Source organism: Dendronephthya gigantea, unplaced genomic scaffold, assembly GCF_004324835.1.
Source record: "Dendronephthya gigantea isolate DGI-Jeju-01 unplaced genomic scaffold, DenGig_1.0 000142F, whole genome shotgun sequence".
Classification (NCBI taxonomy): domain Eukaryota; kingdom Metazoa; phylum Cnidaria; class Anthozoa; order Malacalcyonacea; family Nephtheidae; genus Dendronephthya; species Dendronephthya gigantea.
The window spans coordinates 530,313-556,510 of NW_021163152.1; the positions used below are offsets into that span (position 1 = coordinate 530,313).

General features: G+C 35.8%; 5 protein-coding genes and 1 pseudogene across 5 annotated transcripts; 2 read left to right on the forward strand and 4 right to left on the reverse strand.

Moving 5' to 3' along the window:
* Positions 1 to 380: 380 nt before the first annotated feature.
* On the forward strand, positions 381 to 2,491 carry LOC114536694. The gene is made up of 2 exons (XM_028558047.1): positions 381 to 1,182; positions 1,729 to 2,491. Exons 1-2 carry the CDS (start codon positions 451 to 453, stop codon positions 1,834 to 1,836), a joined length of 840 nt encoding a protein of 279 aa, XP_028413848.1. The 5' UTR covers positions 381 to 450; the 3' UTR covers positions 1,837 to 2,491.
* On the reverse strand, positions 2,472 to 3,844 carry LOC114536695 (uncharacterized protein YceE-like). Its single transcript, XM_028558048.1, has one exon. The coding sequence runs from the start codon at positions 3,455 to 3,457 to the stop codon at positions 2,774 to 2,776; it is 684 nt and encodes a 227-aa protein (XP_028413849.1). The 5' UTR covers positions 3,458 to 3,844; the 3' UTR covers positions 2,472 to 2,773.
* A 2,122-nt stretch (positions 3,845 to 5,966) lies between these two features.
* Positions 5,967 to 7,703, reverse strand: LOC114536674 (cytochrome c oxidase assembly protein COX16, mitochondrial-like). The gene is made up of 4 exons (XM_028558024.1): positions 7,591 to 7,703; positions 7,352 to 7,432; positions 6,356 to 6,430; positions 5,967 to 6,178 (listed from the first exon to the last, which is right to left on the reverse strand). The coding sequence occupies exons 1-4, from the start codon at positions 7,672 to 7,674 to the stop codon at positions 6,107 to 6,109; spliced, it is 312 nt and encodes a 103-aa protein (XP_028413825.1). The 5' UTR covers positions 7,675 to 7,703; the 3' UTR covers positions 5,967 to 6,106.
* A 541-nt stretch (positions 7,704 to 8,244) lies between these two features.
* Positions 8,245 to 19,253, reverse strand: LOC114536688 (CCAAT/enhancer-binding protein zeta-like). Its single transcript, XM_028558042.1, has 35 exons — positions 19,137 to 19,253; positions 18,701 to 18,796; positions 18,569 to 18,612; positions 18,108 to 18,327; positions 17,831 to 17,948; positions 17,562 to 17,662; positions 17,195 to 17,282; positions 16,390 to 16,457; positions 15,881 to 16,009; positions 15,756 to 15,801; positions 15,547 to 15,590; positions 15,343 to 15,427; positions 15,041 to 15,125; positions 14,859 to 14,955; positions 14,543 to 14,627; positions 14,321 to 14,400; positions 14,197 to 14,231; positions 13,989 to 14,067; positions 13,800 to 13,862; positions 13,638 to 13,718; positions 13,440 to 13,487; positions 12,896 to 13,177; positions 12,319 to 12,371; positions 12,150 to 12,196; positions 11,911 to 11,933; positions 11,777 to 11,813; positions 11,626 to 11,692; positions 11,171 to 11,259; positions 11,011 to 11,047; positions 10,769 to 10,854; positions 10,617 to 10,670; positions 10,298 to 10,335; positions 9,992 to 10,074; positions 9,684 to 9,723; positions 8,245 to 9,350 (listed from the first exon to the last, which is right to left on the reverse strand). The coding sequence occupies exons 4-35, from the start codon at positions 18,153 to 18,155 to the stop codon at positions 9,042 to 9,044; spliced, it is 2,625 nt and encodes an 874-aa protein (XP_028413843.1). The 5' UTR covers positions 18,156 to 18,327; positions 18,569 to 18,612; positions 18,701 to 18,796; positions 19,137 to 19,253; the 3' UTR covers positions 8,245 to 9,041.
* Positions 19,254 to 19,766: 513 nt separating this feature from the next.
* Positions 19,767 to 21,456, forward strand: LOC114536671. The gene is made up of 3 exons (XM_028558023.1): positions 19,767 to 20,299; positions 20,458 to 20,627; positions 21,026 to 21,456. The coding sequence occupies exons 1-3, from the start codon at positions 19,767 to 19,769 to the stop codon at positions 21,454 to 21,456; spliced, it is 1,134 nt and encodes a 377-aa protein (XP_028413824.1).
* A 1,273-nt stretch (positions 21,457 to 22,729) lies between these two features.
* On the reverse strand, positions 22,730 to 26,173 carry LOC114536672 (annotated as a pseudogene).
* Positions 26,174 to 26,198: the final 25 nt, after the last annotated feature.

A 26,198-nucleotide genomic window follows, 5' to 3' on the forward strand; every position in this document is an offset into this window, starting at 1 on the left:
GTCACCTTCTAGAAATAAAGCGAACTACAAGAAACGGAGAGTCTGCAAGTGCTGTTCGATAATTTTAAAGAGGCATGGAACTTCATGCGTGATCATGTTAATAATCGTCATATCGATAAAAAGAAGATGCCACGACTGAGAAAGACTGATCGCATAGCTTACTGTCTCATGGAAGGTGATTATTGCGACTTCCTCAAAACAGCTATCGAAATCCTTGTTTGCTATCAAAATCGGATTTTAGATGTAGTTATATCTCTGTCTTCACATCAACATCCAGCTCTAAGCTTTCTTGAAAAAGAAAACTGCAGTGGTGTCATGTCTGCCTCAATACAGCATGTTAAGAAAAAGAAATAATCAATTTTCAATGGTCGGATATTCTTTCAAGATGCACAAAACAATCTCGAGTATGGTAAAGGCCAAGAGATCACATACGACTTTGAGAGAATAGAAATGGGGCTCGCAAATAAAATTGTATTCGGAAAGCGTTTCTTGACAGGAACGCTGGACAAGTTCATATTTGCAAAAGAATTGTTCCACTCGTGTGGACCGCTGTTGACGGAGATTCGGTCGCAGTTAGTACAGGATCAAAACTTGCCCGAGGAAGTACGCAAAGGATTGTCTAACCTAAAAGAACGCAGAATCAAGGAAGCCCAAGATCTTCTTCAACATTGCGAAGTACTGATCTTCCTGCTTAAACAAAAACTGAGGGGCATCAACGTCGATATGACCTTAGAGGAGTTCGCCGAGAAAATGTCACCGCTGTTACCCAGTCCCTTCCCAGTAAACCTGCTACCCGAACCACGGAGCCTGATCAAGATTAGACACCTTCTTGCACTTTACGAAGCACTTGAAGATTTGCTTGCTGATGGAGCTATCGAAGGGCTCGCTGACAAATTCCGAGATGCTCTGCCAGGTGACATGAAAGAATCTGTTAACGCCATGAAGAATATTAATCAGCTCAAACCGTCACACTTCTTGAAAGCATTGCGGCGGTTCGTATTCCGCTACCTATCATCTGAAACTGAAAAATATTGGCCCGAAAAGAGAACGTTGTTACAGTCCTGTTTGAAAGAATCTTCTCTGTGGTTCCCACTCGAACCTCCAAACCCAAATGACATTCCCCAAGAAATCACTCTCGAATACGTGCACTCGATTGTGAAATATCTTGAAGCAGAAGAAAAGGTAAACCTACGATTTAACATTGAATATTTGGCTTCATTCAGTTGATTTTGTAAAGTAACGTGCAAAGAGTTGTCACTGGATGTGTGGAAATTAATGCGGTGTCCGGTAGACCGGTTGCATGTGAACAGCTGTTGCGTTAGGGTGTGGCTTTAACTTTCTGACATTTTCGGCATTCTATCTTACTCACTTTGTCTGCAATGTTTGAATTTTGAACATAAAGATTGAGTCCACGCCCTAGAAACTTGTCGATGTCTGCCTAGAAAATCATCACGCAACTGTTAAAATTAATGCGACAATTATTCATATTTAACGGTCTACATGAATCCGCACAGTATGAACAATTAAAAAGAAAGAATCTTTATGGGTATTATGACTTGATAATTGAAGCTGCATTTCCGCAGCAGATCATTAAGAAACAGATAGTGTTTTTATGACGGTGTTTTCAATGCAGGACCACCTGTAGTTGTACCCGATATACAAGGTAAAAGATATGTGGGTACGAAATATACTAACTAATAACATAAAATTAAATATTTCTTTTTCCAGGAGAAAAAAAGCGAACGAAGAAATACTAGTCTTCGAAGTTTCTCCAGTAAACAACAGACTATTAAACAATCGGGAAAACGTCGACTTACGAAGTTCTCTTTGTCATGAAGTGAAATGAAGCTAGTGTTTCCTTATCCGATTACAACTATGCGGTGACAATTGAAGACATGACGTAATGAAAACATGGGCAATAGCTTAGATTTAAGACAAATAGTTCAGACTAGATTTTGATTTAAATTGGGTTTTATTCTTTAACGCTATTACAAACAGTGCAGTAAATTAACATCTATGAAACATTAATTATAGATTCAGGCACTGGCATCTGAATTAGTTTGAGAATAGTTATCTTCACTCAGGCTAATCAGCTCTCAGAATTCTTATTCAATACCTCGTAGCTTCCAAAATTCGTCAAATTCTATTACGAGTAATTTTATTAGATTCAATAACAACTATATTTAGACTCATCAGTGAATTCAATCCCTCTGTGAAGAGGACTATGTGAAGGTAGCTACTCTCTGAGAGGGATAGTATATACATTATCTAATTCTCGGGACTCTATATATCCCATATAGCAAACGTCATGATCATACTCTAACCCTACTTAAACAAGTCAAACAGCCAAATATTAGATAGCACGAGTCATTAATACTGAAAGGATTTCTTCCTATCAATCATACTATTCATACACGACATCAATTCTTATGTTTATAGGCACAGATGTATCTGAACTTACGATTGAATGTAATTGATTTTACATGGTTTACCTTTCGTTGCATTTAGTGAAATCAATACCTAATTAATTCGTCGATAATGAAGTTGCAGAAAAATTAATTTTGCAGAAAATTGTTGAATAAAAGTAATTTTAATTCTAAATACGCCGCGCGCATGCAAGATTTGGTAAAAGTGTTAAGGGCAGACTGAACGCCAAACGCTTTTCTTTCCACCAAAATATAACATAGTATATTTTATTTAGGTCGTACACGTCAAAAACCCAAGAAAGTGTCAAAATAACCAAATAGTCGTTTAGTTTAAGCAAAACAACCCTTTATATGTAACCCTTTTCTATAAGAGCCATACTAGTGCTTTTTATTTGACGATAATTCAAAACGTTACCAGCGGAGGGTCTCTTCAAACTGAACACCTTCCACCCACCTCCTCTGTTAATCAAACAACACATGATGATTGCTTGAGAATAGGCGACATGACTCATTTTATCGTCGCACAGTTGTTTGTCAGGAAACTTTGCATCGAAGAATCGTAGGCTTAGACTGGGATATTTCGAGATATTTGAAGAATGCCACGAGCTCAAGGTGAAAATCAGCTTGTTGATATGAGACGGAATCGATTTGATTGACACATGTATGGTGTGATGACCCGATTGCTCGTCATCATCCACCACATCGCCAGAATGCTGGACTCCTGGACATGACTTACTTTCTCTATTGCTAAAATCAATCACGTCTACAAAATTTGTTCCACTGTATAGCAATACCGAAGCATCCAGGTAGTCACGGCCACTCTCCGGATATTCCCATAAAAGATTGAAGATAACCTGGTTAAATCTATCTGGAATTGCATACAACAGTACCAATAAATATATTCTGCTGTTGGGTTGAACATGGTAATCCTTTAAGGTAAGAACTTCGTTGTTCGGCCCTGATTCCTGAAATAAAATTATCCAGATAACCTTTGGTGGAGAGGGCGTTGTTTCGGAATAGCAGGGGTGCATGTAAACTCGATTACTACTATAGGCAGGCGTAGGTTTCTATTTCCTGAACGACGTTTTGGACGTCCTGGGCATCTTTTGGCGTGCTACCCATTTATCTGTTGTATTACTAAGGCTATTGTGTGCATTAGAGGGACAGCGTACGTACGACACAAGCCCTTCGGCATTACCCTCTCCTAAGGTAATCATTTTTTGTCACCTAATGATCACATCTGGGAGAAATGTTGCATTTTCAAACTTTTAGGGTAGATGAATATCGAAAAATGTCACAGATAACATCTCCCACCACTTGCAGGTGACATACGTTAGAAACCACGAGACAGGAGGAAGTTGTAATGACGACTCTCTGGGGAAAGAAACCGGAACGAATGAAATAAATGCGATAAAATTTCACTCCAAGTTTAATATAGATGAGACAATTAAAGATGAAGAAGCTGACGATAAAGCATTAGAGTATTATCCTAAATATTTGAAATATTTTGGAGACAGCATGGTGACAGTATACTGTGAAGAAATGCTTCCCTCGAAGGACAATGTGGAAAAAAATGGCGGCCTTGGGCCATGGTTGCGAAATGCAAGCTTGCTTCTTTCACTAGCGTCCAAGATTTTGTGAAAATTCACCAGCATTCGATTACCTACGTTCGTGCGTCGATTTCTCGAAGATCATTCTAACGCTAACTGGGACACACACCTATCTACCTTTTTTGTTTCTTTTGAACAAAATCGCTGAGGATCTTCGATTTAAATATCTAAAGCACAAAGGGTCGTTTAAAATGATATAATGATGTTTCATTCCAGTGGCCCTTTATTGACAGAGATTCGGCCGATAATGAGTCCAAGCGTACCAGAGGAAGTACGCAAAGGTCTGTCCAACATTTGCTCGATCCATAAAAAATAAACACTCCTATATTTTTGCTTATATGTGTTGATATGCTTGCCAAGAGATCACGATTCATGTGACATTTGTATAGTTTTACTACCTCCTTGGAATATTTATAATCTATTTTTAATATAACTTTAGTTTGAAAAAAAAATGGCCTTTGAGCATTTTGATTGGCTCTCACCAGTAACTATGAGGCAATAGTTACGACCCAGACAGCTCCCGGCAGTAACTATTATTGCTTTCCGAAAAAAATCCGAAAATTCTAGTATTAAATTCTAATATTAGTGCGAAAAAGTAGGCAACAAAAAACATACGGTGTGTGAAATTATAACGTGAATTAAGCAATATATTTTTACTTAACGATTTATTTTACATTTAAAATGGCTTGGAAATAATTAACAACACTATTTCAATCGCTTTGCATGTAGTGAACTAATCGCTGACATCTCTCTTTGTTATGTTGTTGATGAATTGTTTAGTAGCCGTTTAACTTTCGGTCGCGTGATACGTGTATTACGGTTGCGTGACACAAAAACGAAGTCCACAATTTCTCCAATTTATATTAATAAAATAAACTCAGTTTATTTGTAGTTTTATTGATAAATAAAATTTTTCGTAGAGCGGGAAAGGCAGCAGCAAAATACCAGGCCTTCGAAATAATTTTTCGCATGGACAACCTGGTCGACGTAAAAAAATCTACCGCACATAATTAGCGAGTGTCGATTTACATTCAGTCGAATATATAAGGGATTGTATTGTAGCTGTGTCCGAGGACAATCTATTAAGAATATTTTAATCATTATAATTATATAATCAAAAGCATTATCACCACTGTACGCTAGTTAATAAAACATATACTACCATAAGATATACGAGACAACATAATAAAAAGGATTGTGGCAATTAGCTTTAGTTTAGTTTAGTTTTAAACGTAGGTAAAGAACTATAGCGATACGATTTTTGTCTCTTTCAAAGTAGCTTTAAAATTTAAAAAGAAGCAACAGCACTATTATGATTTTTCGTATCTCGCGGAGTGAGCTGTCAGTCATTCTTCAAATGAATCATATCGAAGTTTTCTTTAACTTGTCACGTTAGAATTCAAACAGTTTTCGAAGTTATATTTTTGAGTACTGAGTCAAAACAAGCTATAGCCTTCACCAATCTAAGTGGGGCCGTGCTAATGGAAGGCGAATGGTTCTATATTACCAGAATTAAATTAAGGCCATGGAGCATAGAGTTTACAAAAATAAAATTGAATCGCTTCTTCGAAGAGACAAAAATGTTTATTGCAAAAGGCGTAAGAATGTAAGTATGAAAATCATAGAATCTAATATTAATCACGTATGTGAATATAACAATACATATAGCTATAACAATATTTATATAACAATATTTGTAGTTTTTTGATCACTTAATATTAGCATGCAATGAAATTCAAAAACCAAAGGATAAGTTTATATATACTTTCTTACCATCCTGCTTATGCTACGCGCATAATATAGTCATACATTATAGTACTGTAAATTTTTTGGTGCATATATTAAATGTTGCATTCCCACAGCTTACAAGTCTATATTTACTAAAGCGGAGTAGCTGTAGATGCTTTGTTTGTGTAAATTTAGTAATTTAAGTAATTTGCCAATGTTTGTGTAAATTCACAGATGTTTTTAGCCACGTTTACACATGTGTTGCTGTAAACATTGGATTGTGGGGTTTACTTGTTAAAAAACGCCATGACCTATCAACTATGGTTTGCCCGAATTCCTATATTACTTATCTTCAGACCAAGGCCTTGGTACCCTTTTATTTTCCCAATCACCAATGTCCATACCTTGAACCTCCTAAATATAAACAACGATCAGTAACTGATCTAGCTACTTTATATTTAGGCCAAGAGTCAGTGCGTATACCCTTCCCTCGTGTCAACACAAAATACTTTCAAGTAGCTATAATCATGTGACTAAATGGTGACCAAATGATAATATACTTTGTAATAATAATATCAAATGATAATATACTTTGTAAGCATCCTCCAATGTCAATGGTTTTTCTTTTCTCCTCACATGAAACTTTTGGGTTTCTTCATAATTTAGCTAAAAAATTATTTACCTGCTACATTTTTTATCGTTTAAGAAAGAACAATGCATCACAGAAAACTTTAGAAGGGAGGGTGAACTTGAAAGGAGGAATTTATATTTAAGCAATGATGGATCTCTGATAGGAAGACTGAAGACATGTACTTTTAGCAACAAAATAATCTGTTCTTCACCACACTATGCTTTGGTAATTACCTAAGAATTAGAAATTTTGCTATTTCAACTCCTTTTCTTTTCTTTTCTCGATTATTGTTGTTTTGCTTTTAAACAATGTAACTCTACTAGACATGGTGATTTTTTATACAATGTATATAATTTACTATGGACCACAGAAATGGGGAAGGGGTAGCCAAAAGTATTGAAATAAAAGTCAGACAGTAACTGGCTAACAATTAGAACTTAGCCCCCCCCCCAGCTTTCTAATATGCTCCGCAGGCCCTGGTAAATACAATTTAAAGTTTTACATATGATGACTCATTTAAATAAAAATCACTAATCAGGGGTCAGTTGTATAAAAAAGACTAGTTAACTTTTAACTGTAGTTAAAGACAGAATTGACCAATCAGAGTTTCTGAGTTAACTAGGATTTCTCCATGCAAAATGTAGTTAGAGTTTCTCAATGGGAGTATTTCAGATTCTGTTATGAATTTCATGTACTTGATAACTTTTTAAAAAATTGAAACTGGACAAACTAGATACTAAACTTGTTTGTAAATGTACACTTGTTAAAATGAACACTTCTTGAGTTCTTCATATTTAATATGTCAAAGTTCAGGTAGAATGAGAGATTTATAATTTACCCTAACATTCACTGCTGCCATCATGTTTCAGCTTATCAAAAATGCTTACTATAAGTATTATAACAAATTAAATCTACAATTATTTGGCTGTCAACCAATACTAGTTAAAGAACAAGACCTTTCTGACTTTTTCATCCCGCTTCTTCATCTTAATCTCTGTGAACTCAGACAAACCGACAGAACCGAGAACAACCAAAAGCTGTCAACAATTGCAAATGGTGATTGTAATGTTGTGTTTGTTATATTTGTTGTAATACACAATTTAAATTTTGAAATATATGACAAGAAATCTGCTACTACAGTAAAAACAACTAATAATGCAGTAGTTAATACTGCTTTTAATAAAAAAAGACATACCACCATAGGCATTCCAAATTTCAAAAACGACCTCTGTCCACTGCTTAATTTTTTCATCCAAAACACCCAGGACCATGCTGCCATCTTGTTTTCACTCACCAAAAATACTTCATCTTATGTGAAGTATACTGATTCAAATAATTCCCACATCATTCATTTTCAGATATTGTGAAATTGAATATTATACTAAGACAAGGCTGTTTCAGTACAAAGGTGAAATTTCAGTGATATGAGGGTTCAAAGACAGTCATAAAATTCTTGTGGCATTGAGGAAGGGGATTTATTGAACATTTACAAACACTGCTCGCCATTTTTTAACCCAATTGACACCCTTAAACTTCAAAATGACACACATTCCTAGTTGACCTAAAAAACCAAACAATCCTTTCTTCTATTCCGAAAGTATACTGTCTAGGCAGAATTTAAGTACAAGCCCTAATTTTTTAAGGCAATTAAGTTCTAACACTTTAATTAAAAATTAAAATTTTGATTTAAAATTAAAATTTTTAATTTTTTTCCCATAGACAGGCAAGTTTCTCAAAATAATAGCTTAAAACTCTTTCACAAGACAAAAAAAACGGTAAGGCATTGTCTATAAATACTTCAAAAGTAAAGAATACTTTCTACAGGTTGTCTAGCTAATTTGAATTTCTCTCTATTTTGGCATTTAAAATTATTTAAGGAAAACCCTTCGCCTTTAGCTCTCGTAACCTTGTAAGACGTATTAATTTAAGCTTAGGTATTCAAGCATTATTTGAGCGATGCCATAGTCTAAAGTCAGACGTGTAAAGTGCTGAGAACAGCAATTATTTCTCGTTGCCGAACTTGACAACAACGTTTGAGAGTAAATACACCAAACAAATACATTTTTTTAAAAAAAATGGAAATATTATTAACCTTGTCTGTAGCAGTAGAAATTTTCCTCTTGTTAGGCTTTCAGTCCAGCGAAAGCGTCTGGATGAAAAGGATTTCACAATGGAATTTTTGAAAAAAACAACAACACTTTCCCACAACCTCATGAATAAAGTAACTGCCTGACTTGCGCATGCTTATCTAACGGCTGTTTTCCACTAGGCGGAATTTTGCGCGCGGAACGGAATTTTTCATTGTCTGCGCGCTCTCACGCAAAAAAACAAAGAAAAATTCCGCTTGCACGCAAAACACCGTCTAGTGGAAAACAGGCTGAAGGGCAGTCGATCGTTTTTTCATTGTCTTCCGCTTCATTGTCTATATTTCAAAGGAAAGCGATCGCAAAAAGTCGATTGATCGCTCGACAATTTTTCACTAAATGGAAATCTTTAACCGAACGCTGATCTACGCACTCACACCGTACTGTGCAAAATAGCCGAATCAGGTCTGAGACTCCGAGTTTCTCGTGGGGTGTCATTAACTTAAGTAACTAAGTATTTAATGCATGTTTACAATAATCGCATATATTACATGTGGGTAAACTATTTTCCTTTTCTTCTCGGGGTTTTCCGTTTACTTCCTATATCACGCGGCTTTCTCCTCCCATTACCGAATTCTTTTCGACCTTCCCCAAAATTTCTCGAGGATTTTCCGAGGCCGAGCGAACCCTGTCCTAAATTCCGAGAGCCCTTCCCGCGATTCTTACCACCTCGAAATTTATTCCTCCTAGAACTGTTTTGATGCATTCTGTTCATTTCCCACTGCTGCTGTTTCCAGCTTACACCTCTCATGTCCACATCTTCACTTCCTCCTTGTGTAAAACCACCAGAGTCCTCCAATAAATGAGCAAACTAAGAAAATATACGACTCCTTATATTTTCTTAACGAAACTATTGCGAAATTTAGTTGTACCTAATTGTACCAAGTTTAACCATTTAAGGGCCGGTTGGGCAAAGCTGGATAGCGCTGTTTTCAGTCGCTCCAGAATTGCTGGTTGTTCGGTATATATGACTTAGGCACTTAACAAAGTTTTTGAAAATCACTATATTTTATGGATAGCGTTATCCAGCATTTGTACAGTCGGCCCCAGTTGTATTTTTCCTAAGATTAGGCCGTGATGTTTAGGGAAAGGATTTTTGTATCAGAGTTGGAATTGCAATCATGGAAATGAATGAAAGGATTACCTCTTCTGCATCAGCAAACATTGACGTATCCTCAGAAGACCTGCAAAAAAGAAAAATACTCACGCCTTGCCAAGGAAACTCTTTACGTTTCAGGGGCCAGTTGTATAAAAGACTAGTTTATTTTTAACGGTAGTTAAGGGCAGAATTGGGCAATCAGAGTCGTGTATTTCTTAGTTAGGATTACTAGGATTTAACTATGCAAAATGTAGTTAAATAGTTTTATTCAACCGGCCCATGCTGTTTAATTATATCAAAAAGAAATAAACACAACTTATATCGAAGTAATCTCAAATTGTGCTTAAACGTACTCGAACTTCTTTTTCTTCTTCGGTGAAGAATTGTCATCACCATCATCGCTGAATTCATCTGAGCTCAGGTTCTCTAACAACGCCTAAATGATATAACATTAGCATAATGTGCTCTATGGTATACTTGGCGGCCCGTCCGTGATAAGGAATTTGGACACAAGATTTCTAAAGCCCTTGCAGCGAGTCTGTGCAGGAAGCAGAGTCAAAAATTTTGTGAAAACCCATCCGGTTTTAAATCCGCTCCAAGAATAGACCATGCACGTATTATTTGGTGTCTTTACCTCATTATATTGTCGATGCACTCACCTTTTCATAATCTTTCTCACTATATTTTTTCTTCTCGTCTGTAATTAAGAAGAGATGTGCGTTAATGAATTTAATGATTGCACGAGAGATTGGTATTTAGGAGATATCTGTGCGCTGAAAAAACGCCTCAAACTAAGATACGAACGTATATCTGACTTGACGTAAGTGTGGAAAAACAACTTTTTTCTGAACATCTTTCGAATGCATTTCCTCGTACTATTGTATGTATTATATGATATGTTTATCCGCTAAATAATTTATCATATCTGTATCGACCTGATACCTCATATTAAGAACATGAATGAATATTGTAACCTACCATTTGAATCCTCCATTTCATCTTCTGAGAATTGCATATCATTGTAGTCGAACTCTGCAAACCCAATTGTACAAGATAGTTTAATTCATTACGAGTCCCCTTAAAATTATTCCTGTTGATAGAAACAAACTGTATATTACATATCATAGTACCTTCATCGTCCAGCATATCTTCTTCGTCAGAGTCGCCATATTCTTTATTTTTTCCCTGTTTGCTGGTCTTGGATTTTTGGAATTCTCTATATACGAATGGCGAATTTGTACAATTAGCATCATAAGGCGAAAAATTGCATGAGCAGAACCTGTTCAAGTAACCTAGCTTCGAAGCGATTGACAAGCAGTCAAGCAGAAATAGCTGGTCAATACAACCTATTGCCAAACAGCTCACAACCTACCCAGCGAAATCCATCGTAATCTCATCACCAAAGCCGCCTGTTAAAAATAAATAAAAATAAATTAGTGTATAATTGAACAATTTCGAAAAAATACTGATAACAAATTACTAGAAAATTATACAATTGCCCGAAAATAGTAATTCTATGACTTGACTCTGACCCAATGTCTCGTCGTCTTCTTCACTTGCATCATCTTTTTCAACATTCTTCTTTTCTTTTTCATCTTCTACTGCTTTCTGTTTGAAATATCTTAAAAGTAGAAAATTTTTTCGTACAATTATCTCGTTTCAGTGCTTGTATCTTCGTTTTGTGCATGCGAGAATTTAAGTCACGAGAAAATAGGCACGAGAGTTTATTATATCGATAGCCTACTAACTTTTCTGCCCGAAAAAACTTTTGCAAGTAGTGAGAATTTAGTTTAAATTGCTAACGCTGGATGTAAGAGTGAAGCAAAGTCTCATTTCTGACAAAATCTGACTTCAGCAGAAAAGTTAGTAGGCTAACGATATATAAAGGTAAATGGTATGTCACAGGAGTAATTGAGGTACTGAAAGAAGTATATACAGTAGATATCACGTTGTCTACACGCAGTGTCCGTATGATAGTTTATCCCACCTATAAAAGAAAATCTCATCCTCACGTACGCTTTCTTCCTTCTTGTTCAAGAATGCGGTGGTGTTGACTGGAATAAAAATCTCATTTGAGACACGTCATTTGAGACGTACACGAGTTGTACAATATCAATGATATATTTGTCAGCAATTACCTGGTTGTTCAAACTGTCTTTGAGAAATTGTCTTAGGCTGGTCAAAATGACAAAAAATATTGCATAGTAACGTGAAGTGGAAACAGGAAATATCAAAATTTCGCAAGACATAAAAAACAAAACGTTTAAAATACCTGCATAAGGGAACCACCATGGTCTAAACAAGAAAATTAATATGATGAATATTTTTAATCGTTTTAAAACAATCTCATGCTTTTATTGTATGTTACAAGCATACATAAGCATACAAAAAAGTATACGCGGATGAAATGAAAACCACCAGTATAATGCCAAACAAAATAAAACATAAAAGGTCAATTCTAAAGGAACCGAGATTGACAAAAATATAAAGAAAAATGCATTATATTGTTACCTTGAACCTTCTTCTTTGGATTCTTATAGACAAATCTATCCAGAAATCTAACGTAAAAGAAAAAATAACACAAGACTGTAATCAATGCCATTCAAATATTTTAATCATCGAACAACACTACTTGTAAAGTAATATTAAATATTCCAAAATTCTCAGTCAACAATTTTACCTCATGAGAGTAAAATCAGATAATGGATCGCCATCGTATGAGATACTTTCACCCTAAAATAGGATCACCATGCATTCTGTTAATATTGCTACATTCTACTGAGATGCCGATGGTAATGATGGTATTTTAGGGCCTTTTTGCAGTGCTCGGAAGCTTTCGTCCAATTGGATAATGCTTTTCTATGTCTATGGTTTCTAAAGAACGAAGCTATGCTATTGGTTGAAACAGAAATGTATCTTAAAGTTCAGCCAATGAAAATCATTCTTGCGAAGAGCTGCGACACTACCCGTATTTTATCCACCGCTCCTGCCATGGAACGAGAAGGCAAGTTGTTAAAAAGCCGGTTCGCTGAACCGAACCTCGTTCTCAGGGCCAATTTCCGTGTTTGAGCTGAACCCTGAATGGGTTAAAGCAAATCTTTGAATACCGATAGAAGTCATATCTTAAAAAGTTTTAAAACGAACAGTGGTTCAGAAGCACAAAAACAAGAACACTGCGTTAAAATTTAAACCAGGATTAGAGCCAACCAAGATTAATTTGAACAACTGGCCGCAGGCAGGTAAAGGTAATAATTTACCTGCAAAAGATTTTGAGCAAAGCGAGACACGGAAGGATGATAATGCCTCGACAACTTCATAACTTCCCATAAACATGAATTATCTGCACCGCTGTACAGCGGATTTCGTGCATTGGCTTGGTAACCTGACGTGTGCGGCGAATCAACAAACACGTGACCTTGGGAAGATGTCTCGTGGACAGCGTTTGGTTGTTTGCTGACGTCATTTGAAGGGAGAGAAGAGGCACTTTCAGCATCTTCTGGGTCAATGACATCTGTAAAATGTTCTTCCTCGTCGAGTTCCTGAAATATGTCGTTATTCAGTTCAGCCTCATAGTTTAAATAGATGGCGTCAGTTTATAACAACTCTTCGAGAAATATTAACCACAATCCAAGCATAACAACACTTATATTTTAAACCTCGCCTAGATCGTTGTTTACATTATATTTTTTCCTTAAAATTGATCATTTTTCACTTCAGTGAGGGGAAAATTACTGAGCTTTAGCCTACGTTCTGTTGCACACGCCGAATTGTCATTTCTAGACAGAGAAACAAACGCATTACCTCAGGCTGAGTGACAAGACTTTTAATCCCAGGTTTGACTTTTCCAACCTAAGACATATACAACATGTATATACATGCAAACATTTGGTGCTACCATGTACTTAATGTTCATTTTCATTTCTTTTTCTATGGAGTCACACACAATGTCGAATAAAGACGTGGTAGCTACAGACAATAGACTGTAATTATTTGCCCTACCTCTGATAATAAATATAAGACTCCGCACACAAATGCTGGCGTTTGAGTTGAACACACTTGCAGGAGACGTTTTACAAAAGCCTGGAGAAGAATTTAAAAATCCTTCGTTTGAATATCAGAATATATCTGAACGCTTGAAAATTTCTTCTACAAAAGGCTTACTTTAACTCTCTTCAAAGAAGTATCGATTTTTAGAGACTTATAGATAACATTCAGGAACATTGCCTAAAAATGAAATATTCTTGGTTATAAAATATGTTTCAGTACAATTTGATGATTATCATATTTAATGTCAAAATGTATTATATTTCCCCATAATGTTCCAAATACCTATTCTTAAAAGTTTCTTACCTGTTTGGACGACATTCTCAAATGTGGATCAAGAAGTTTTGCATATAAAGCTTGGTAAAAGCGATCAGACATCGACTGCCTGAAAGAATAAATTCCATATGACATGCATCTCCAACGATATGAAGTGTTTATACGGACTGAACAGTTCACCTTAACATCAAAACAAAAGACTCAGAGATAGGACAAGAATTTTGAAGATGACACGTACCTAGAATCCATAACTTGAAACAGCAACATCAATGCCTAAAGAAGTGCATTAAACAAAATGAATGTAAATTGAATTCGGATAGAGGAATTATAGAAAATTATTTAAGTTAAAAATGAAGAGAAACCTGGACACTTGTATTAAATGAGGTGATGTGCACGACCCTGAAAAGCATGTTTACTTGCTCACTAAACTGATCTTCGTCATCTAAAACCAAAATTCAAAATCGTCATCACTAAGGTCGAAATTAAGCAACACCAATCATGCGAATTGGCATTCTCCCGCCACGGAATTGTACTAAGAATACAGGGGCAATAGGAGAAATGAAGGACAGTAACTCTATACATACCTTTAACATAATAAAATGCCCTGGAAACTCCAGAGAGTAAAGCACTTAGCATCTTCGTCTCAACTTGTCCCTTATCTACAAAAGCCTTTTAAGTGAAGAACGCGCTTTGTTAATTACGTTGAAGTTAAAAAATAAAGGAAGCTACCTCTACATATCACTTTTACAAGCTTACACTAAGTACTCAATAGATTTGTTCACATAGACTGCAGGTGGAAGTTACATGTTTGTCTGCTATTATAGTACTATTCTGTTAACGTTTTTCGTATACCTGTTACATTTTCAAGTGATCAATTAATAAAAATATAGCTAAATTCACCTTAAAAAGACTGAAATATATCGTAATCAAGTTGCTTGCCAGCGAACTATCTTTCTTTGACAATATAAGCTGGTTCAAAAAGCAAACAGCATAGTATCTAGAGATGGGATAAATCGAAAAAAAATATGGAATATATTTTTAATAAAACACGGTATATATGTTTCCCTTGATGTTCGACTTACTGAGCTTTCAAACCAATATTAGGTCTATACAGCAACCGCTCCACCTCTTGTGTAATAATCATCTTCATGTTTGGATGCTTTTGGACTAGCGAATAACAAGATATTTTTACATGTGAAAAAGGGGGAAAACCAGACAGGAAAATCGTAAACATAATAAAAAATAAGATCGTTGAGCTAGGGGGGGGGGTGTTTAAATATAATCTGGGAGGCATCGTTATTAGCATAAGATATATGCATATTTGCATATTCTATTTCTATTGGTTGCATTTATATATAGAATATGTTATGTAAATAAAGCCAACCTAAACAGCCCAAGAGGTGACCAGCTTTTGACGCGATTTTCCTGTTCGGATCCCCAACTTTATTCACCAAATACAACAACAATGCCTGTAAAAATAAACACACGGTTGTAGCTTTACTTTAAGATCAATCAGAAGCAACATGGAAAAGAATTTCGAGAATAATATAGGTAGAGGCAGTCCTAAAATATCGATATTGTGCGTCACCTTTTCTTGTTCGGGCTTTTCAACAAGTAGTTCATAAACAACACCTAGAAACAAGCAACACTTCATATAACTAGGAGCATGTTATAAGCTATGTCGGGACAGCTAAGCCTAAGCATTGCCTTACAAAGACTCACAGTGGATATGGGAAATACATCATATATTTGCTTCTCAAAGAAGTAAACATCAAAATTAGAGAACTTTTCTTTTACCTAAAACTTTGTTGCGCACATTTTCAAGATTATCATGAAGCAATCTCTAAAATAACACACATATTAATTTAGTTCGGAATAGTTCATCTGAGGCGCCAACGCTAATAATGCCAAATCATTTTTACCTTCAAACCAAGAACAAAATTTTCGTATCGTTTTTTGAGTTGATCTTCAAAATACCAGACAATCAATTTTCTGTTCCAGGCATCACGACCGCCCTGGTTCGTTTTCTGGGGAGCAGATTTCAGTGGAAACTGCAATACAAAGTTATACATAAAAGATCCGTGTACCAAAAACCATTCTCGTGCCAACAGCCTGCCTTTTCATATTAGGCTCTGGTAGCAGACAGCTGCTTGAATAAACACTATAACCACAGGCTAATAACGGCACAATTTTTTAAACGCGTGGAATCAGAAAGTTCGAACAATTTAAGTGAATAGCACTTTTTTAAACGTTTTCCCTTTACCCATAAGCTTTAGTCTATTAGTCAATCCGAGCTGTTCCCAAATGGATGTTACCAGAGACAACAGTGAGCGCGATATACTGTGATGACTGGTACTTAATATACTCTCACAGCGGCATACTTTATCAAATGGAATTGCACAGTCATTAGTAGCTACTGTACTACCCTTACCTCTGAAAATCGTTTTAATTTTCGGTCGTTTGGTAACAAGTTCACAAGCCACAAATCTTTCAAAGTATCTATTGGACAACGGGAATATTAACAAACACAGCAAACATTGTACCGAACCGGATAAGGGCTTTTAAAATAGTGTCTAAGATACGGCGATCATAAAAAATGGCACAAATGCTGTGTAATGCAGATGTGTTTATTCGAATGCCGTAATTACGTAATTACGGATCTTGCCAAGATGTTTCAGGATCATGGAAAGGTTATGCAAGATCTTGCCAAGATGTTTTAAGATCATAGAAAGGTTTAGAAAGATCTTGCCAAGACGTTCTAAGATCATGGAAAGGTTTTGCAAGATCTTGCCAAGATGTTCCAAGATCATGGAAGATCATGACAAGATCATGGCAAAAATCTTGCAGGATCCTGCAAGATCATGGCAAGATCCTGTAAGATCTTGGGAAAATCTTGACATGATCTTGCAGGATTTTTGTAAGATCTTGGAAAGATTTTGGCACGATCTTGTGTAAGATCTTGCTAAGATCTTGTTAAGATCTTGCCAAGATTGTCAACCTGGGGTTCACCCGAGGCAGTCAATAAATATAATTCTTACGTAACATGTTAACGTAATTGTTCTACTTTAGTTGAAATGCATGTATTTTGGTAAACCAGAACAAAATTTTGTGATTTATTCACTGTTTAGGCTGCATTTAGCTTTGCTGATAATTCATAGTAATCCCAATTTCATATTTTCTTTTTCATGACACGCAGGTGCATGCTGAAGAAAATATAAAAAAAACTACGAATTTACCAATTGCGATCAAGCATTCCCTTCGTCCTTTTTTGTTGGCCATATTCAGCAACACATCCAGCGTCTTAAGATGATGTAATGGTGAATCCTGTATGTGAAATGCGCGGAAAATACAGTAGTTATACGAATAAAAAACAAAGTCCATAAAATGTGCTCGCACTCGAAGACCATGAAAAGGTCGACATCTGAAAAAGGCCTAAGACGAAATTCATTTAAAATACGGGTGGTCATTACGATTTAGATGGCCGGTCTACATCATATCTTCAATTGCAAAAAACCTAGTTGTTGTCAACCTGCCTAGTTGTTGTTTACTCTCAAAGAAACCAGCAAGGTTTTATTTGTCTCCATAAAAGTGCAAATTTCAAACCTGAATTTGTATCGCCAACGCCGCGACTTTATCACCAAGTGTTCCAGAGTTTGTCACATTCTTCAGCCATTCCACGTCTGAGGGTTTTGTTCGTTCCTTTTCTGGGATATGGAAAAGAACATTAAGAAAACTTCTAATAAGTGATCAATAAGCGAGTGTTGTGCACAATTACTTTTAAAAATTGTAAGACATAAAAACTCTATAAAACTTACAGAAATAAAAAATGTGTAACGTCTAAATAACACTTTATTTATAAGAAATTTAAAGACCTTTTCTGTAAACAGTTGATTCGTTTTCCAAAAGTTTTTCTGCCATTTGCTTTGTATTGTCAACGAAACTTCCCTCCAGATCTTTGCTATTTTTTACCACAGGTGATTCTAACGATGACTGAGAAATTTGAAATCAATTAGTTTTAAGTTCATTCTTAATAGACAACAATTTTCACTATGGTCACCTCACAAATTATTGTAACCTCTTTACTTCTTTCTAATATGCCAGGTCACCTTTCTAATAATGTCACCTCTTATAAAAACAGTTTCAAAGTACCTGTTCAAACCATCTTCCAAGTGGATGAAACAACAGCTTATCTTTCATTTTCACCTCATTGACGGCATTAATGACATTTTCATGTGACTGTATGCCATCTTCATTCTTATTTTTCTTTTTCTGGGACTTTTTAGATTTTGGTTCCTCATTTGTACTGGTTTTATTCTTCTCCGAAACAATTGTGTTATTATTGTCAACGACCGTCTTTGATTTATATTGACTAAAACCAATTTAAATAAACGAGGCCGGATTTTCAATAGGGTGGGATCATATTCTAGTTCATATTCTGGTTCATATTCTTTGCCATGTATACTAGCTATACTGTATATATAATGACAATTCTATCATATCCTAATACATATTTGATAGTTAAATACAAATCAATTATACCATTATTAGTACATAGAATATGAATACTAATGCTAATGTTATCATTTCTTTATATAAGTAAATAAGCTTACTTTTTAAAGGATTGAAGACCAAGTTCTTTTATGAAATTTTTCAACTAAATAATAAGTTCAAGAACATGATTAAATAAAATATGTGATTACTGACTTTTCTTCAATTCATAATATCAATATTTATGGGCAAACCTCATTCTCCTTAACCTCATCTTGCTCCGAAGCAATGCCTCCAAGAATCAAAATGTCATCCTCATCATCAACCTCTTTAAGAAGCTGATAATCTGCCTAAAAATACCACCATCAAGTTATGCCAGGCCCAAATCACATACTGTGGACCAGGAAATTTATAAATATTTTCTAGATATTTCCCTTTTAATAAGCTAAACTCTCGAAATTTCTACACGAAATATAACTTTTTTAATAGCTTTAATTTCATATATGGCTCAACATTTGGCGTATGTATTTCAGCACTGGCTTCCTTCCGAGTTATCGTTCCAGTTTGTTGACAGTTCAATGAGTGAGACATGCGGTATAATATTCCAAATTCCAACAGGCAACAACGACTTAATACGACCTCGGTTTTCCAATTGTTAATCATAAAGAAAATATTGTAACTTAAGCATACCTCATCTCCTCCTAACTCCACGACGTCCTGTAAGCTTAATTCCTCGTCAATTTCTGTTGATTGAGAGATATCAGACTTTTTCTTGCGCTTTTTCTGAATTTTAGACTTCTCTTTGGAAGCCATATTCTTTTTTCCGAGCCCAAGCTCCTGGATATCAGCAGTTTGGATGAAATACTTCACGTTGCAATATTTAACTAGGATATAAAATTTATATATATGGAAGCACAGAGAATAGTGAAAAATACTTTTTGTTTTGCCCTATTTTTTTGGATATTTACATTTCTATTTATGACCTAAAAAAGAATTAAAAAAATCTGAATGGTGACTACATCCCAAAAATTGTTTATATTTGTCGTTTTAAAGCAGTTTTAGGGCTGCCATCAAGGCATATCTTTAATTCTAAAATAATTTTCTTGTATGATTGCATGGCGACTTTAGTAATTATAATAACTAAAAGTAATTGCACTGATGAAGGTCCGGGTTAACGGACCGAAAGCTTTGCAGTATTTAATACTTACGTGGTGTACCTACAAGTTATTATTTAATTCTAAAGTTTGAAATTTGAACAACATTGAACTGATTGAAGGAATGAACGAAATGAAGAGGAAGCACAGAAGAAGGTTTCAAAAAATGGCCTACATTTCAGCCTCTTCGAAGTGGTTTTACCGCGGCGAAGGGAACAGAACTCTTGTCATTTCAAATCCACAGACTCAAAAAGTCCTTCGCTTGCAAAAGTCAAACGTAGCATCAACAGATCAGACAAATTCAGCTCAAGATTCGAGCGGAAAAGCTGCGGAAAAGTTGCGGTTAGAACTTGAAAAAAGTATCAAGCTTTATCAAGAAGTTTTCACTCCACTGTTGGGCGCGCAATACGTCGAACATGGAGCAATCGTTGAGCTACCGGGAGAGTTTATGGCAAATATTAAAGATCTGGTTACATCTGCTAATACAAATAGGCCAAAACATAGACTGAACAAAGAGGTGAATGGACAGAACAAATATGGTATTTTGATGCCGGATTTTTGCTTTGTACCCTCAGGCGACGGGATTAATGCTAATGAGGCTAGCCGGCCTACATTCTGTGTGGAAATCAAACCAAAGTGTGGTACGATGCCAGCTTGTAAAGGGCTTGAAAGTGGTGAATATAAAGATGTGAAGCATCTGTTTGTAAATATTGTCTTTTTCAGTGGACAAAGGTTTACAAAGATGAGAAATACTTACAGCGGAGTGGCTACTGCCCTTTAGACCTCTTCTCATCTGACATAAGGAGAGTCTGGTATGCTTTGACATGTCTTCTGAATAATCCACAAAATAATTTCAGAATTTTTCAAGATGGTAATATGATGTACTCTGGTGAGACAATGGCACCATCATGTGGTTCAATGGTTGAAAGTGAAACAACCGAGCAGGCACCATCAACTATGGGTTCAAACGAACACCACCTACACCTGTCAAAACTTGAAGAGTTCCTAAGTCATTCATTTCTTGACAGTACTCAAGACATGTTAACCAACCACAATGTGTGTGGTGAAAAAAATGGTTCCAACATGCAGTCAACCACTGTGTTTTTGGCAACATTGCTTCAGTTACTTATATATGACTCCAATGAAAATACAGTTGGTTGTGGCAATGGCAGTAATCACCATCCATCAAAGCACCCTGTTTGTCTGGCAAGTCAATACCATGAAGCTGACTGTATGACTGGTACCATTCCAGCATATATGATGTCAAAGGGATTGACCTTTGCTCAAGGTGGTGTTCTGAAGAAAATCCTAGATGTTCAGAGGCTAGATGATGTTGGGACTGACGAAGCATTTTGTATTTTTAATAATTTATATGCAATTGGTGTAAAAGACATGATTGATTTGCATATATTTGCTTGGAATGAGAGTCAAGTAGTGTTAATGCAAACGAAAACACAAATGCTAATCCTAGAAATGTACAAATAAACGCTAATTATGACCAAGTGCATGCAAATATTAATTATAAAGGCAAGATTACTGATTGTTGCATCACCAATGGTAACTCATTGGCACATGTAAACAAGCACTCAGTAACAAGTAAATTAGATAGTCTTACAAAGTTCCTAATTGCAGCCAGCGCTAATGATTGCTCCATAATGATCTCATTTCAAGAAGTTATTGGTCCTTTGGCAAACTCAAATTGCTTTCGAGATCTTCTCACTGGTAGAGTTTATAAATACTCAATTGCCATAGTTGATCTGGACCAGAAGTTGGCTGATCGTATTCCAAAGTATTATAAGGAATATAATGATATAATTGATAATTATCTTAGCTTTAAAAACAATGTGGAATTGTAGATTATTAAATTGCAATGTAACTGAATTGAAATACCTTTCAAAATTGTGTGGTTATCATGTCAGTGTGTTTTAGTGGCTGCACGCAACGTTGATGGGATGTCAAAGGTACATCTTTTGTTTTTTCAAATCAATTTTCAATTTGTTTATTTACTTCATTTCTTAACTAAATCAACCTGCTTTAGCTTATAGTAAATGTAGTGAGTGAAAAAGGACACGATTATTAAACACACTTAAACGCTAAGTGTATTGGAAAACGATAAAAAACCGCCGTTTTCCAATACACTCGACCTTGGTCGAATACGCCGTTTTCTGACACATTCGACCATGGTCGTATTCGCCATTTTCCGGCGAACTCGACCATGGTCGAATACGCCATTTTCGGATGAATAAGTAGAGTAACCACGCTGTTTCAATGGTCAAATGCTTGTCCTATGTAAAGTTTCCAGCATGTTTCGTGCTCATATACAACCATTAAACAATATAACCACGCTTTGGTTATGATGTCAAATATTTTGAAATGGATAACCACGCTGTTTTAATGGTCAAATGCTTGTCCTATGTAAAGTTTCCAGCATGTTTGGCGCTCATATACAAACATTAAACAATATAACCATGCTTTGGTTATGATGTCAAATATTTTGACATGGATAACCACGCTGTTTTAATGGTCAAATGCTTGTCCTATGTAAAGTTTCCAGCATGTTTGGCGTTCATAACAAACATTAAACAATATATAACCTTGCTTTGGTTATGATGTCAAATTTTTTGAAATGGATAACCACGCTGTTTCAATGGCCAAATGCTTGTCCTATGTAAAGTTGCAAGCATGTTTCGTGCTCATATACCAACATTAAAAAATTTAACCATGTTTCGGTTATGATGTCAAATACTTTGACATGAATAACCACGCTGTTTTAATGGTCAAATGCTTGTCCTAGTAAAGTTGCAAGCATGTTTCGCGCTCATATACAAAAACATTAAACAATATAAACACGCTTTGGTTAACTGTTAACTGTTTGGTTAACAACTTAATTGTTGGCATTATTATGAAACACTAATGATAAATTGATATTAGAAACTGAAAGAAAACAACTTTAATGCCTTAAAAAAATACTGCCTTTTCTTGATTTCTTTCGTGGAATTTTATGGAAATTCAAACATGTTGTTTGTGGAATTTTTGTTCAATTTATGGAAATTCCAGCCTTACTTGATGGAAATTTCAAATTTGAAAGTGGAAGCACTGCATTACAGATATCAATTAAAAAATCGTTCTTTCTTTAATTTAACGGTAACTATTACACAAGACTTTTATAAATTGATATAGAGTAATAACAAACATACGATTATTTTACATCACGATTAGAGTTTTTTGACCAAAGAATAAGATTTTGTCTTGTGAGCATCAGAGCATATTTAAAGCTGTGACCCTAAATTGTAAATTGGCTATTTTACAAACTGGCTGAAATTTTGTTTCTTTTCCAAAAGATTGTCCGTCATCGCAAATTTGTGATTAGGAGCGTGGATTTTAGCACGATAAATTCCTATTCTTTGCTCGTGAAAATTTTAAAATGGTTCCTAAAACCTTGGCACAGAAAACTATTTGTCTGTAGATTTCTGTTTGGATTTCTCGGGCGACCAAATTTCTCTGGTCGGCTTCACGTCCCAGATTTCTTCTGCATACTGTCTGATGGTGCGATCGCTTGAAAACTTGCCAGCGGCTGCCACGTTAAGAATTGCTTTTTTGTGCCAGCTAGCAGGATTCTGGAAAATGACAACCAATGTAATATAGCCATTGATAAAAATCCTACTCAAATACAAGTCAAATCTTTACTAGAGATACATACCTTAAATAATTCGCTAGCTTTCTCCTGGGCTTTAACGTATGCCTCAAAATCAGCTAACACATAAAACCTGTTGGCGGGAAAACGTTTTAGCCGGGAAATCATCATCTTATTACTTATTGTTCGAATTACATTCTACGCGACGAAATTGCGACGTATACCTTGGCCTAAGAGATTAGAAAAGCATAAAATCAAGGTTGGGAGCTACCTGTCGTGGTCTAACAAATGCTTGATGATCAGATGGTTGAAGACATTTTCTTCATTTGGTGAAAAATATCCTTCTAAAATCTGGTCAATTGCTTTTTTAACCTCGGGGATCTTCTCATAGTATTCCCTTGGATTGTAGCTAAATTGAAAAGGATAGTGCATGAAAAGAATTTATTGGAATATGCTTGGTCATTTCAAGCATCTGATTTTACAGTGCGGAGTAAAAAGCGCTCTGACCCATTGGGTAAATACATTAGGTAAATCATTTCGTCAAACAGTTACCCCTCTTTTGCCAGTACGTCGACATCTTCAACTTTCATTCCAAAGATAAACATGTTATCCTCCCCAACTTCCTCGCACATTTCGACATTGGCACCGTCCAGTGTTCCAATGGTCAAGGCGCCGTTTAGCTACGAGAGATACGAGAAACTTTTGTGAGAAAGCCTTCTGAACTTTAATAAAAAGATCTTAATATGATCTCACGAGAACTTTGCTTACCATAAATTTCATGTTTCCTGTTCCAGACGCCTCCGTTCCTGCAAGCGAGATCTATAAAGACACAAAAGAGGTTAGCATTCAAACAACATAGGGAAAATAGGATACGATTATTCAAAAACGTTTTTTCTACAAACAAACCTGCTGAGAAAGGTCTGCGGCAGGGATTACTGAACAAAGTCAAGGTAGAAACCATTGAATGACTGGTGTTATATTGTGACAAAAATATTTCAAACAATACTTTATCTACAAGAATCTTTTAATCGATGGACCCAAATGCCACCCGATATCTAATAGTCATAATATTAGGGGTTCAAAGGGTCTTAATTTCGAGTGGAATTATATACACACTTCAAATTTAAGCCAGGAACAGTTGAAGGAAAAATGAGTCAACTATCGGTTGTCCGGTAGTTTTCACCTGCATCGAGTGAGGTGCGAAAAATCATAATTGATTTACCCTCATAATATTAGGGTGTAAATATTCGGGTGGAGTCAGGTTTAGAGTTATATTATATATTCAAAAATATCGCGCACTCCACGACATGGGATTTTTGGTAATATTTTGTTTGATATTTGTATGGTTAAAAGGATACTCTTTTCAGCCAAAGAAACGATGTAGTTTTCTACGAACACGATTTTCAAACGATCCCCAACGATGGGATCACTGTTTACAACTACAGACGAAAAAGAATGTATTGAGTTGATATCGAGTTTGATATCGAGTTAAGTAGAATTATACCTTTTGCCACGCAATTGATGAGTTTTATAATTTCTTTTGCAGTTGTGTAGCCCGGGGCAGCCTGTGAATTAAGTAAATCAATTATTTAGAACTTGTATGGCGAATAGTAAGTAGGGTAGTAACAGGTTTAAACACACCTTTCCTCCAATCAAAACAGTTCTTGGAACAAAATCAGCATTCGGATCGGCCTTAATACCTGCAAAACCAAACATGCAGTATTTGTGGATACACTATAATGTCTTTTTACAAGGGAAAAATAATCAACTGACTATAACATCTTTTAAACTAGAAGTGTGGGTATCCAACTATGGTTTGTTCAAATAGATCACTAAAGACCCGTTTACACTTGCAATTTTTGCTACGATTTTACGTGCGATTTTCTTCTTTTGATAGATATGAACGAGTGTTTTGGTTACTGATGTTTAAATAAGAGCTCGTACACATCAGAGCATTCGTAACTAATTCACTCGTACACATCTATCAAAAGAAGAAAATCGCACATAAAATCGCAGCAACAATCGTAAGTGTAAACGGGCCTTAATAAGTCTTTGTTATTGTCAAACCAGGTTCAGAATATCGCTTGAAATTTTGTTTTGTAACTCTATGGAGCAAAGAGAAATGGTGACTTACGGTTATAAAGGACGATCACGTATAGGATGTTGAGAAGCTGTCGTTTGTACTCGTGAATACGCTTGAACTGACAATCGAACATAGACGTTGAGTTCACATCGATACCGTAAGTGTCTTTGATGTACCGCGCAAGTTTATCTTTGTTTTCCTGTTGAAAAACAATTTTACGCCGTTATCTATGGGAGTATGTGCCGAGGTGCACCCTCTCCCTGAAAAAATCAACATTTACGTCAGTCTTTGCAAAGGAAATATCTCCCCTCCCCCAAAGCAGCTGAATCTATCAAAAGTCTGGCGCTGTTGTCACTTACTTGCTTCGCTTTCATGAAGTCGTTCGTGAAACGAACATCGCTTGCAAAACGTTTCAAATCTCTCAACCGTGACAAGTCGACTATCCAATCTTCACCGATTTTCTGCAACAAATGCGGATGCAAAAGTATAAAAGATCGGTCTACATAGTTTTAGTTGGAATTCCTAAAGGTAGCGCTTCTTGTATCGATAGATTCTAAAGGAGAAAATTACAGGAAAAATCGCAGCAATTTCAAACGTTCAAATCAAAATCTCTGGAATTAACAAAATACATTGCAGCGAGGAATTATAACTTGCCAGATGGACAATGGAGTCCTGGGAGCTTAAAACCATTAAAAAGGGGAAAGTACGTCTTAGGACACGACCAATATACTCACGTCACAGATAAGGTCGGACAAAATAGGATTACAAACTAACAGCCATCTTCTAGGTGTCACACCGTTTGTTTTGTTTGAAATTTCTCTGGCCAAACTTCATAGAAGTCTTTAAATCTGGATATAAATTGAAGAGTTCTATGTAACAGA

What these genes read in the sequence shown, in the direction of transcription:
- LOC114536694 (XM_028558047.1), top strand. Translation starts at nt 451, where the DNA reads ATGGGGCTCGCAAATAAAATTGTATTCGGAAAGCGTTTCTTGACAGGA. An exon ending in ATCTTGAAGCAGAAGAAAAG is followed by an intron (nt 1,183 to 1,728) that starts GTAAACCTACGA and finishes TTCTTTTTCCAG; the next exon opens with GAGAAAAAAAGCGAACGAAG.
- LOC114536695 (XM_028558048.1), bottom strand. Translation starts at nt 3,457, where the DNA reads ATGCACCCCTGCTATTCCGAAACAACGCCCTCTCCACCAAAGGTTATC.
- LOC114536674 (XM_028558024.1), bottom strand. Translation starts at nt 7,674, where the DNA reads ATGGCAGCATGGTCCTGGGTGTTTTGGATGAAAAAATTAAGCAGTGGA. An exon ending in AATTTGGAATGCCTATGGTG is followed by an intron (nt 7,433 to 7,590) that starts GTATGTCTTTTT and finishes AATTGTTGACAG; the next exon opens with CTTTTGGTTGTTCTCGGTTC. An exon ending in CATTGGAGGATGCTTACAAA is followed by an intron (nt 6,179 to 6,355) that starts GTATATTATCAT and finishes GTTTATATTTAG; the next exon opens with GAGGTTCAAGGTATGGACAT.
- LOC114536688 (XM_028558042.1), bottom strand. Translation starts at nt 18,155, where the DNA reads ATGAAAGATAAGCTGTTGTTTCATCCACTTGGAAGATGGTTTGAACAG. An exon ending in TCCAAAGAAGAAGGTTCAAG is followed by an intron (nt 11,934 to 12,149) that starts GTAACAATATAA and finishes TTTCTTGTTTAG; the next exon opens with ACCATGGTGGTTCCCTTATG. An exon ending in TGTTTGCTGATGCAGAAGAG is followed by an intron (nt 9,351 to 9,683) that starts GTAATCCTTTCA and finishes ATATTTTCTTAG; the next exon opens with TTTGCTCATTTATTGGAGGA.
- LOC114536671 (XM_028558023.1), top strand. Translation starts at nt 19,767, where the DNA reads ATGGCCTACATTTCAGCCTCTTCGAAGTGGTTTTACCGCGGCGAAGGG. An exon ending in TATAAAGATGTGAAGCATCT is followed by an intron (nt 20,300 to 20,457) that starts GTTTGTAAATAT and finishes AAATAATTTCAG; the next exon opens with AATTTTTCAAGATGGTAATA. An exon ending in AAGTCATTCATTTCTTGACA is followed by an intron (nt 20,628 to 21,025) that starts GTACTCAAGACA and finishes GCTTGGAATGAG; the next exon opens with AGTCAAGTAGTGTTAATGCA.